The following is an 11,579-nucleotide window of genomic DNA, read 5'->3' on the forward strand; positions in this document are numbered from 1 at the left end:
CCATGCAGTTGGCACAGTCGGGTGGCCGCGTACCCCGGCCTAGACGGGTCATCATTCGTAACGTGTTCTTGCGTAGCGAGTATTGGCAAGAACGTACTGGCAGAGGCAGGTGCGGTTGGCATGCTCGCTGGTCGCACAGTCGCATTGGCCATGGCCCGAGCACCACGAGTGCGTATTGGGGTGCCAGCCCGGACAAGCTAAGATTCGGATCAGGACGGCGTCGCAATGGCATAGCAGATCGGTACCGCTGTCGTCTTGGATTTCATAGTACAAGTCCATTTGAGCTAAGCCCACGTACGAGATGCCGCCAAACGAGCAGTCGTGGCGCTGGCTGTGGTCGCCCGTCCACTCAAACTCAATCTGAAAAGCCACGGACGCGTTCGTAATGAACGGCAAGATCGAGCGCTGGCCGCCGCGCCCTGGCACGATGTAGTTGCCGTGGGCGGGAGCACGTCGTACCAGTCGTCGCAGTGCGGGTAGTTGGGCGCTACGTATGCATCGGACGGATACACGAGCGACGTCAGTAGCTCGTTGCCATTGACTTTGACGCTGCGCACGAGGCCTTTGCCCGTGATGAGGTTGCTTTGCCAGTCAATCTGCTTGACGCTCACGGCCACAGACGCCTAATCACGCAGCCTCAGCACGCGAACGATGGGCGACGCGCGACCTTGCACAGCGTCTGCGACCGGCGGTCCCAGAGCGATGCGAGCGGCGCCGCTGTCGTAAAGGGGCACGTGACGCCGTCCCAGGCCGTGCACACGGCCAAGAGGCTTTGGTGGAGCTCACTCATCACGAGCTGGAGCACGGCCACGAGGAGCACGACGCGCAGCTGGGCCATGGTGGATGTCGTCGTCGCGGACCGACCTGCCAGATCTTCCCGTTCTTGAGGCGCAATCCGTACACTATTATACGGCGCTTGCAATACCACTCCTCTCGCTCGTTGTATAGGCATACGAACACCGAGAGGCCACAATGCGCGATCCTTAAATAGTGTACGACGCAAAGGGCCATATTGTTAGAATATGCAATGTCAACGGCAATATGGCATGTTATAACAGAACGGTGCCACTTCAACTGCAAGCACAAGGGACACAAGGGAGACCGCCTGCTTGTAATAGTCTCGTTGAAACACCATAACAATAGGAACGATATCTTACATAGTCTTTGGTAGATCCATTGGCGGCAGTACGGTGGACGGTAATAGTAGGAACTCGACTGGCAGCGCGCTTCCATGGCAATAGTGTAACCCTATCCCTCGACCCAGCTGCATAGAAACCATATCGTCTATGTGAAGCAAGAAAATAAGAAATTGATCTTATTTCCTTGGTGTGGAGCTGCCCAAAATGCAATGAGATCTTCGCGATATGCACAGCCGGTCGCTGGTGGAAGCGATGATGGCGTGAGACCGACGGGGCATATCGAGCAAGGGACCAGCGATGCGACGAGAGGTACAAGGCAACATCGAGGTACGTTTACTACGTCATCGCTCGCTCGATTCGCCCCATCATCGTGCTACGCGTCCAGCACAGCTAGAAAGGGTAGCGACTTGAGTGCAACGGGATGCCATGCACGATCCCATGATGGCGTCCTGGACGGGCACAGTGAGGTTGATAGTGTCAACAGAAAGCCGCCCTCGACGACTTTGCTTTTGAGCGTCTCGCACCATGGACTATTAATACCGATAGGTATGTTGTGCTAGTAGTTGTGGCCAACGAGAGTGTCCTCGTCACCGTCCAATGTGAGCACGGGAACGAAAAGCGAGTTGGTTGACGACAGAGGTCGCATCATGGGTACCAATACTCGGCAGCAACACAAGTGTCGTGGGCACGGCAAGACGAGAATGGGACGTGTAGAAACCCTCGAAACGATCAACGTGTAGGCTCACGAGAGCGCAAGCGCACTCTTCCTGTCGAGCCACAGCAAACGAGGAGGTCGTCGTCACAGATCGTCCCGCCTTTGCAACGCAATTATGATGCGTCGTGGTCCACTCGTGCATTTGGTATCCTCGACTCAACTTCCAAATCCGTCCGGGTTGGCGCCCAACGAGAGCCTGAAAGAACTGCAGCGTCTTGTCGACAAGCGGTGAATCTAGACGCAACCAAGAGGACAACGCCACTATCGTGGACTGCCCTATTCAGCACCGATCGACACACATCATTTCCATGTCCACCCGTCGAGTGCACATGACAATATTGTACAAAAAACATAATAATATTGAAAAATGGACCCGGACGTAGCTCAAATGATGATGTGCAGCGGCTCCAGCTCGCGTGCAAGCAACGACGAGGGGCTTGCAGCATGCTCGGATGACGAGGACGATGACACCGACGACGACGCTGCAGGCGTCACGGGCGCGCTCTGGTCCATGCGCGGGATCTCCTCGACGAGAAGCGACAGAATCGAGTGGTCGATCATATCGTCGCTCGTGTAGAGCTCCTCCATGTCGCGCTGCTGACTCTTGTTGTGCCGGTGACAAAGGCCTAGGACGCGGCCGTACTGGAAGCAACCCGGCACCTTACACACGTTGCCACCGCCGTGCCGAACGCACTTTTGGCGTGCGTGGGCTTGGCGCAGGCAGCCTTGGACGGTGCAGTAGCGCTTTGGCGACGGCCCGCCGTGGTGCAAGCAGAGGTCGCCACCGCGCACGGTGTTGGCGCAGCCTTGGACGCGGCAGGCCTTGCGGCCGCCATGGCGCACGCAGAGATTCCGAGCGTAGACCTGGTTGGAGCAGCCTTGGACGCCACACATCTTGCGGTTCTTGTGAAAATCGCACTTGGTGCCGGGGCCCGGCAGCGCCTCGTTGGGGCAGCCGTTAAAGATACACAGCGTCATGCGAAGGCGGAGGTGGCAAATGAAAAAGTGATCCTCGATGGCGACCTTTCTCTAGTGCTAGTACAGTAGACAGTTCTACGCGCCACGGCGATAGCAGATGGGCGCCTTCAAGAAGACCACTTGCGTTGCTCACATCGCACCCGCGCCGAGTGCCGCACCAGCCGCGTCGATGCTTGTGACGCTATGGGGATGGCTAGTGGGACGATACGCGCCATTCCCAGCCTTGGAGTGGTCGATGACGCCGCGCCAGCACCACCGACGGCAGGTGAGGTGTACGATTTGTCAAACGTGATGTCAACCGCTTCGTACGATAGGACTAGCGCTTCGTAGCGTATTGGCTCATAGGAGCAGTCGGCTGAGATCTTATTGTAGAAGCCGTTGGCTGACATTGCACTTGGTAGCCATCGAGATGGCACATGGTACTCTTCACGGTACCGTTCGTGGACGGCATGAGTGGAAGGGATCAGTCTCTCATCTGGTCAAGCATGCTCTTGCACATGTAAACGACAACCGTGGCCTTGAGGGCTTGACCCTGTTGTCCAACACTATGAACTCGTAAAGACTTGGCGCTGGAAAATCCAAAGAACGGGGGGCCGATCAAGAGGCGGACGAGTGCGACTCCGTGGCTGCTCTGTGACAGATAATCATTGCCAACGCGACGTTAGAGACAGTCAAGGACGACGGTGCGAGTCTCGTTTCAATGACGCGCCCCGACCGAATGCGATCAGTAATGTAGAGCCGAGTAGCCTCGCGATGGCATCCTACTGCATACCAGTCCTGGGGGCAACATCACGTAGCCACGTCTGTGCACTTGCGACCCACTAATTAAAGAAATCAACCGCGCCACCTCGAGCGCAGTCTGAAGCATCTCGAGTCGCTCGCTCGTATACGCTCCGAACTAGGAGTATGTGTCGACGACTGTTCAACCCCGCTATCTTTCCCGCGTTATCCGATTGATTTGTTGCCCGAACACTAGGGATTAGCAAAAACAACTACACTACTAAAACATACGGGAGTCGGTAATCCATTGCCGTTAAACGACGATCATTGCCCGCGCGTGGGCAGAACACGCAGCGAACCCGCGGAAGAAGAGCATCACGTATACGTGCTGGGCTGCTTTTTTTCTGAGTGGAACCCTGTCGAACGCCAAGAAGCTCTCGACGAGAATCCAGCAGTTGCCACGGCGTGGATGTAGCCACAATAATGCGCGCCGAAAGTCCTCGTATACTACTATATGGACACAAGTCACGCACCCGACGACGGCCCGTCGTGATCCCACCCGTGGCTGAACCCAGTAAGCCTTCCTGATGCAGGACGACCGATGACCCGATCGACTTTGCAAGGCAAGGGCTGTCGACGTTAATCCATACAAGACTTGATACCAACCAAAAGTGCAGTTACTCGCCTCGATGACACGTTGGACTGCTCATGGCTCGTCACGCACCACAAGGTGCTGCAGGTGCAACGACCACTCGGCCACGTTCCAAACGGGCGTCGGCATGCTCTCCATGGCTACAAATGGACCACAGACGCCTAAAATGACATGTAAAATTATGGCACACCGTTGACAAGGCTACCTGGCGGCGCCGTGGTGTCGAGACCGAGGCGCGGAATCGAAGCCACGATGGCTTCCACGTCGGCGCGCCACGGCGCAGGGTACACAAACACTGCCCCCGTGCGGCCACGCGCGTCGCTATTCCAGAGGTTAAGCCAAGTTCTCACAACGAGGTGGGTACCGGGGACGTGACTGTGCGATGGCTTCCAGCGGTGCCCGCATCGTCTCGAGCGGTGCGTCCACAATATCGATTGCATCTATATGCGTATATATAAGATTCCGAGTTCTCTCACACTTGTCATGGAGCGTACGAGGACTGAGAGCGAAGCGGGGGGGCATGTACGTGCCGGATATGACAATCGTATGCACATTTGCCAGCGATACGTGCTCGCAGAACGGCGTCGACGACGACAGCAGCATCGGCAGTAAGCCTCCTTGGTGCAGCACGCCATACCACACGTAGAGCGCCGTATTGAACACGACCCATAGACCCTACCCCCATATCGTTATAAAATGGATGATCGCTATTAGCGAGGCGTCGGAGTGGAGTACCTGCAGCAGCGTGGACGCAGCCATCGCGGGCCCACTGGCGAGCATGAGCGGAACCAGCACTGGCAAAAGAAACCGCGCTTCTTGGTGCGGTGCCAGCGAGAGCAGTGAGACAGGCACGACGATCGAGGCGACGAGGAGGCGGTGGCGGCGACCGTAGAGCAGAGCGAGTGCTGGGAGCGGGCCAAAGAGCAGCTGCATGTTGATCAACCAGTGGTTCGATCGGGTGTGGAGGCCATGGGCGGCCAAGTGGGCAGGATTCATATTGTACACAAGGTTGTTCCACGGTGCGACGACCCACGACGGTACCTACAGTCGCCATCGATTGGATCGTATCGTCAAAAGAGAGGCATGTGGCGTACGTCGTAGAGAGCGTCAAGGCCTCGGAAGAACCACGTGTCGACCAGCACGATCCCGACGGACGTGAGGACGAACGCTCCAGCGCCGCCAAGACCCGTCGCGCAGACACCTAGTCCCAAGGGTGAGCGAACACCTTTTGCCGTGCAGTGATTGTCTACCGAGAAGGCGCTGGCGCAGGCTAGGCGAGTGGTCATCCGACTTTTTCGACAAGGACGCGCACAGCAGCGTGTCGTTGGAGGCGACAAGCGCGAGGCCGAGTGGGAAGAAGAAGAGGAGGAAAGTAAATCGCGTAAAGGAGCCCAAGGCCAAGAGCGCGCCGAGAAGCAGTGTCTGGCGCGATGCGACGCCAGCATACTGCCGCGGCGTCATGACATGCAGCACGAGAAAGCTCAGCATGAGCAGAAAGGCTTCAAACGTGTTGGAGAACGATCGCGTGAGCAAGAGAAGCGTCGTCCACGACGTGGCAAAGATAAGGAGCGGGCCCTTGTAGTCGATGCCATACAGAGGCGCGAGCGTGTAGAGGGCGATATCAAAGCCGAGCGAGAGCAAGGTCAAGATGACACGTGGCACCAGCAAAAAGAGCAGACCGGACGGCGCGACACCGAGCGCTTTCGCCACTGCGTACGGGAGGCCGGCAACAATGGACCTAGACAACGAAGATGCATGAGGCGAAAGGCCATATTGCAGCGGCCCACGGAAAGAGAATCGAGCGGTTCGGCGCCGACGGTTGGTACTCCCATGGGATGAAGGCACTTGAGATGTTGTAGACGGCGCGGGCCATGACCTCGGGGCACTGGAAGAACTCGTCGGGATGGACCATGCCCATGGAGAAGATGCTGGCGGCGCGAAGCAGCAGCGCGCCGCCGTACACGAACGCCCAGCCCGTCCCCATGATCTCGCTGACGACCGTGGATGAGGATTGGCGGCTTTTTGCCCAATGGCATCGCATGCCTGCGGTTGGCTAATCCCACGCAACCACAGCCCATGCGATGGCCGACACTGAGTCGTGCTCGGCAGTGTATCAGCTGCATTGTCTTGGACTACCAACACGTCACTGCCGTGTCGATAGCAATGAGCCATATAGAGGTACATGGTAGCTCGTGTGGGCAACCGCTGCAAGGTGCCTAAGTGGGTTGTTTATAGTCCAGGACACGTCCGGATGGTGCCGAGATCGGGTCATATCTCGACGGCGTCGCTGCCTGAATGCATCGGTACGGATCCCTTGATGCACATGCATGGACTGCGTCCTTGCTCCGTTAGGTTGTCACCGATGGCTGTACCTGTTCAGTTGCTCAAGTAGATGACAATAGGCCGCAGGATGTCGTCTGTCTCTACATGGCGACAGCGCAGGTTGTGCTCGATTGCAGATCGATACATACGCAACATACTACGATTGATATGGAGTCTACGCTACAGAATTTAGACCTGCAGGCGGGCAAGCGAGAGCACTTGCGTGTTGCGCCAGTCCTTCGTGGCCGGCTGCTCGAGGTGCGCATCAAAATCCACGACCGACAAGCTGCTTTGGGTCAGCGCCCGCTGCAGCACCTTGCCGTCATCATCTTCAAACGCAATGCGCTTCTCCATCTCGATCCAGCCCTTCTTGACGTCCTTGAGCAAGAGGCGCGGCGTCACGAGGTTGCGGTTGTCGAGCACGAGCGCGCATGCACGGCTCGACTGTGCCTCGACCGTGTTGGCGATGCGCGTGTGGACAGGGCCGAGCGAGAGATCGTCGACGCGGGCGTTCGCCACGTACATGCCCACGATCTTGAGCTTGAGCTCAGCTGCGTACGCCTCGACGCAGAGCGACGCAAACTCGAGGAACGGCGCGGTCGGCACCTGGTGCGCTACGGGAAAGGCCTTGGTGATCTCGATACCCTCGCCCATGTCGCGGCCGACGAGCAGCCCGGTCACGGAGAGGTGCGGGTACTGTGCCGCATGGAGGCCCATGACCACCTGCGCATCTTCGCTCACTCGGTACGCCATCTCCCCACGCTGTCCGAAAAGGCTAAATGAGACTCCAATTTTATTCCCGTGATCAATTAATTAAAACATAAATCCGATGGGTTTCGCCTTTTCTTTTATATTATATAATGCTTGTATAGAACATGATTATAAATCGGCTCGATTTGATTCTTGTGATTAAAAATGCACGGGCTCGGGCCTTGAAAATGAAGTATTACTCACACGTTGAAATGTGTTTAGACGCCTTTGGCCTCGAGCACCGCCGACGGGGCGTGAGGTTTAACCTCGTTTTGAACCTGTTTAAACAGCGGCGATACAGCCACGGTCATATTTCGACGCCATGGAGAAGACGCTCAAGGACATGAACGAAGCGCTCGCGAGCTGCATGACGCTCGTGATCCCGCCGATCGAATACCCGCCGCAGATGCGGCCGAACCCAGTGCAGCACGACTCGACCGACATGGCGGATCTGAACGAGCACATGGCCCACTTCTTCTTCCAGGCCAAGAAGCTCGAGCTGCAGCTCTTGGCGCTCGACGAGCCTGGGCGGCCCACGACGGCGAACGAGCTAGAGGCCGAGATCCAATCGCTCGAGGCCGAGCTCAGCGACAAGAACGACCTCATCGACAAGTACTCGGACGTTATTCGCGGCTGGGAAGGCAAGTTCAAGCGCCTCGACTCCAAGATGAACGCGTCCTAAGCCACCTGGCTGAACTGTATTCTGCTCTTCCTCGTCTCGACCTATCCATCCGTGTGCCTGCCATGCATTGCAGACACGAGTTTCTCGCTCTCTCTGGGCAGGCGCTCTCTCCAGGCAGGCGCTGGCGATGGCCACATCGCCGACGTCATCGATTCACCATGCACATATTGCGTCGAATTGATGCGTTAGTTTTGCTCCCAGAGCGACTTCCACGCTTGCAAGAGCACGGTGGTCTGCGTCGCATTGCGCACCGCAATGCGGACGTACGTCGGGAGGTTGTAGCCCGGCGCGCCGGACCGGACCGGCACGCCATGGAGCTTGGAGAGGCGCGTCGCTTCGGCCGCGACCTCGACCGACTTGGTGTCGACCCAGACCCACGAGAGGTACGGCTGGCCGTGGACCGTCCAGGACGGAAAGTGCGTGGCGAGCTGCGCGCCGAGGTTGGCGCGCCACGCAGGCGTCACCTTCCACGTCTCGTTCATGTACGCGTCGTCCTTGACGACCGCCGAGATGAACGCGAGCGCCATCGAGTTGAGCGACCACGGCACTTGCTTGCGCTTGATGGCGGCGGCGTGTGCGGCCGACGGCGCGACCACCGACCCGATGCGGAGGCCCGTGCACGACCAGATCTTGGTCCAGCTCGTCATGACCCACACGTCAATCTTGCGCGTCGCCGCGAGGTGCGCGACCCAGTCGCGCTGGTGGATCAAGCTATCGCTGCGCCAGTGCGGACCGACCCACGGCTGCATGCTTTCATCTACCGCCGCATCGTTAGTCTCATGCAATGCGATCCACGCAAGGTACTATAGGACGTACCAATGATGATCGTGTGGTTGTCCGGGCAGTGCGTTTCAATGTACGCCTTCATCTCGTCGACCGGCATGTAGTCGCCGGTCGGGTTGGTCGGGTTCACGAGGCACGTGAGGACGGCCGAACGGTCGTTCCACGCAAGCGTCGGGCGCTCGTCCGCGTTCGCCGACCGCTCGTACTCCTTGTACTGCGTCAAGGTGCCACCCGGGCGCCACCCGCCCTTGGGCACCGACCGAATGACGAGGTCGATGAGCTCGGACGCGCCGTTGCCGAGGAGGAGCAGCTCCATGTTCTTGAGCGCCTTATCTTCCGGCCACACGAAGGCCGAGAGGTGGCTCAGCGCCGGCTGAAAGTCGGCCGGCGGGTAGTGGTGGATCGTGTGCACGGCGTCGGTCGCGGCCGCCAGCGCGCCGGCGGGCGTGCCGAGGCCATTGGTCGTGACGCTAAAGTCCTCGACAAAGTTGGTCAAGAACTTCCAGTCCTGCCCGCCATGGAACGTCTGCGTCTCTTCGTCCCAGACCGTCGTGTCCGTCATCGCCGTCTTCTTATCGTCTTAGTCGGAAAGGCAAAGTGACTCATCGACATCCCTTCGTCATCCACGCGCTGTCCGGATACGAAGCGACCAATCAACGTGGACCGAATCTAGAATCCGCCAATCGCACGCGCCACGGTGGCACAACGCCGTCAACGGCACCACCGCGTCTTTTTCACGTGTGAAAAATACCACCTCGCCCACGCGTGTGCGAAACGATTCGTGGCGCAACCGGTTTGCTTAACCGGCTTAGAAAGCGACCACGGTTCAGCCGTGTTGTCAACAGCAACACGTACGGCAACTGACTTGCAATATACGGTTGAATCTCTCAAGTTGACTGCTAGTCTGCTGGTCTACGATTCTCCACGCCCCCGTTGTGACCCTACGCGGCAGACTCTGCGAGATTTGTCTGCGAGAGTGGCAACGGGAAGGACGAGCTGTTACCAGGGCCAGGTGTAGGAGGCGCCGAGCGAAGGACACTCATATTGTCGAAGGATTTAAATCGGGAAATCGCTGGTAGACCTGCATTCTGAACCGACCAAGCAGCCTCAGATAAGAGCTGAGAAAAGAGAAGCAGTCTTGGAAGCGGGCGACCAGGCTCACGCAGAGCGTTCGAGAAGGATGGGCGACGACGCCAGGAATCCATGCCCATGGCGCCACTGCGTTCGAATGCACCTTCCACCTCGAGAAGAGTACCCTTTACACGCTCCTCTCGACCTCGTGCACGGTACTCCTTAGTGTACGTACTCCTAGGCACTTGCGTCGTAGAGGAATCGCTACACCATCTCATTCTACTTGCACTCACAAGACCGTTCATCCATTTGCTCGTTGCTTCGTCTGCTGGCAAGCGCAAAACGGTGTAATCGTCATGTCGGGGCTAGCTCATGGCTTCATTTTCGAACGGAACGATACCCGTGAAAGTACAGTTTGGTCTGCACAGATCCAGTAGTAGGCTGTAGTGTACCGCGCAACGCATGGAGCAAGCATCACATGCACCGAGCAATGAGTCGGCAACACTCTCCATTTTCGAACGAGAGAGTCGGAGAGACGCTCTGCTCGCTCTCCCAACCAACTGCACGGACGCTCGCAGAGCCTAGATACGTGGTGCAAGGGTCGCACGAGCACGTCGAGTTCTTCGTCGCAGCGACTTCCTTGCCCGCTCAGCACGCATCTTGATCGTGATCCTGGCATCGTTCCCGCCCTCAACTGGCCCTTTCTCGGGCAAATTGGATGCCTCTTTTTTAAATATGGGATCTATAGTAGCGATTTGTATGCTGAATTAAAGACGCCAATACATTGTCATACGTGGCACACACACACCGTCCTTCGAAGTTCGGCCAACTACGCATTACTGCATGTCAACGCCCGCTGGCCATTGGCTACTCGGAAGGCAACCTCGTCGACGTGTCCCACCTGGCGCGAGATGCTTGCTGCGCAGTCTCGCTTCCGCGTCCATCTACGTACCCTAGTCGTATGCTATCCTCGGGCTTCTCGTCGCTCGCCGCGTCGCTGGCGACCACCGCCAACATGGCGGCCTCGACGGCGCAACTCCACGCCGCCGTGCTCTCGCACTCGGTGCACCTGCCCAAGCGCGTGAGCCAGCTCTGGTCGCACGTGGCCTACGACACGCAGCCGAGCGCGCTCTCCAAGGCGCCATTGGACCTCGACGCGGCGCTGCGTACAGCCGTGTCGCGCAACTCACTCGATACGCTCCGGTTGCTGCTCGACTATGGCGCCAACCTGCACGCGACCGACGATGACGCGCACTCGATTCTATACCTCGCCACGTCGGCGGGCCACGCAGCCATGACGGCCGAGCTCCTTCTCCGTGGCGCGCGGGCGACGCCCGAGATGCTCGAGATCGCCATTGGCCGCCACCACACGAGCGTCGTCAAGCTGCTCTTGCCGCATGTGGCGCCAACTCTCGTCCACGTCCACGACGCAATTGACGCGAATGCGCCAGCCGCGTTGCTCCAAGCCCTTGTAGCGACCATGGACGATGTGGATGCGATGATGGACAACTTGTCGCCGCTCATGCGCGCCGCACACAAGGGCCATGCACACCTCTGCGACGTCCTCCTCGACGCCAACGCCGACGTCTTTGCCGAGAACGCGGATGGCGACACGGCGCTCCACTTTGCATGCCGTGCCGGTCATATGCACGCCACGTACGTGCTTCTCCAGGCCGGCGCCGACATGGACATGCCCAACGGTGGAACGACGAGTCGCCGTTCGAGGTCGCATCGCCGCACCTTACGCCGCTCCTCGCCTGCAACGGC

General features: G+C 58.4%; 7 protein-coding genes across 7 annotated transcripts in view; 2 read left to right on the forward strand and 5 right to left on the reverse strand.

The window, feature by feature from the left end:
• Positions 1 to 51: 51 nt before the first annotated feature.
• On the reverse strand, positions 52 to 838 carry SPRG_12608 (hypothetical protein; the record flags this gene model as incomplete). Its single annotated transcript, XM_012352079.1, has 4 exons — positions 52 to 197; positions 246 to 405; positions 453 to 623; positions 668 to 838. The coding sequence occupies 4 exons, from the start codon at positions 836 to 838 to the stop codon at positions 52 to 54; spliced, it is 648 nt and encodes a 215-aa protein (XP_012207469.1).
• Positions 839 to 2,238: 1,400 nt separating this feature from the next.
• SPRG_12609 (hypothetical protein) lies at positions 2,239 to 2,832 on the reverse strand (the record flags this gene model as incomplete). The annotated part of the gene is made up of 2 exons (XM_012352080.1): positions 2,239 to 2,265; positions 2,326 to 2,832. The coding sequence occupies 2 exons, from the start codon at positions 2,830 to 2,832 to the stop codon at positions 2,239 to 2,241; spliced, it is 534 nt and encodes a 177-aa protein (XP_012207470.1).
• Positions 2,833 to 4,893: 2,061 nt separating this feature from the next.
• SPRG_12610 (hypothetical protein) lies at positions 4,894 to 6,223 on the reverse strand (the record flags this gene model as incomplete). Its single annotated transcript, XM_012352081.1, has 5 exons — positions 5,992 to 6,223; positions 5,455 to 5,942; positions 5,299 to 5,405; positions 4,940 to 5,245; positions 4,894 to 4,911 (listed from the first exon to the last, which is right to left on the reverse strand). Exons 1-5 carry the CDS (start codon positions 6,186 to 6,188, stop codon positions 4,894 to 4,896), a joined length of 1,116 nt encoding a protein of 371 aa, XP_012207471.1. The 5' UTR covers positions 6,189 to 6,223.
• Positions 6,224 to 6,619: 396 nt separating this feature from the next.
• On the reverse strand, positions 6,620 to 7,297 carry SPRG_12611 (hypothetical protein). Its single transcript, XM_012352082.1, has one exon. It carries the CDS (start codon positions 7,277 to 7,279, stop codon positions 6,716 to 6,718), a length of 564 nt encoding a protein of 187 aa, XP_012207472.1. The 5' UTR covers positions 7,280 to 7,297; the 3' UTR covers positions 6,620 to 6,715.
• Positions 7,298 to 7,587: 290 nt separating this feature from the next.
• SPRG_12612 (hypothetical protein) lies at positions 7,588 to 7,989 on the forward strand. Its single transcript, XM_012352083.1, has one exon. It carries the CDS (start codon positions 7,599 to 7,601, stop codon positions 7,956 to 7,958), a length of 360 nt encoding a protein of 119 aa, XP_012207473.1. The 5' UTR covers positions 7,588 to 7,598; the 3' UTR covers positions 7,959 to 7,989.
• Positions 7,990 to 8,143: 154 nt separating this feature from the next.
• Positions 8,144 to 9,314, reverse strand: SPRG_12613 (hypothetical protein; the record flags this gene model as incomplete). The annotated part of the gene is made up of 2 exons (XM_012352084.1): positions 8,775 to 9,314; positions 8,144 to 8,715 (listed from the first exon to the last, which is right to left on the reverse strand). Exons 1-2 carry the CDS (start codon positions 9,301 to 9,303, stop codon positions 8,144 to 8,146), a joined length of 1,101 nt encoding a protein of 366 aa, XP_012207474.1. The 5' UTR covers positions 9,304 to 9,314.
• Positions 9,315 to 10,827: 1,513 nt separating this feature from the next.
• The window catches only part of SPRG_21169 (hypothetical protein), a gene marked incomplete at both ends in the record, with an annotated part of 1,018 nt that continues 266 nt past the window's right edge, over positions 10,828 to 11,579 (forward strand). The window contains one exon of the mRNA XM_012352119.1: positions 10,828 to 11,512. Coding sequence (XP_012207509.1) covers positions 10,828 to 11,512 — 685 coding nt within the window. The remainder of the gene's footprint in view (positions 11,513 to 11,579) is intronic.

The sequence above is a fragment of the Saprolegnia parasitica genome, assembly GCF_000151545.1.
Source record: "Saprolegnia parasitica CBS 223.65 unplaced genomic scaffold supercont2.92, whole genome shotgun sequence".
NCBI classification, from domain to species: domain Eukaryota; phylum Oomycota; class Saprolegniomycetes; order Saprolegniales; family Saprolegniaceae; genus Saprolegnia; species Saprolegnia parasitica.

Excerpts from the sequence above, each read along its gene's own strand:
- SPRG_12611 (XM_012352082.1), bottom strand. The coding sequence starts at position 7,279 with ATGGCGTACCGAGTGAGCGAAGATGCGCAGGTGGTCATGGGCCTCCAT.
- SPRG_12612 (XM_012352083.1), top strand. The coding sequence starts at position 7,599 with ATGGAGAAGACGCTCAAGGACATGAACGAAGCGCTCGCGAGCTGCATG.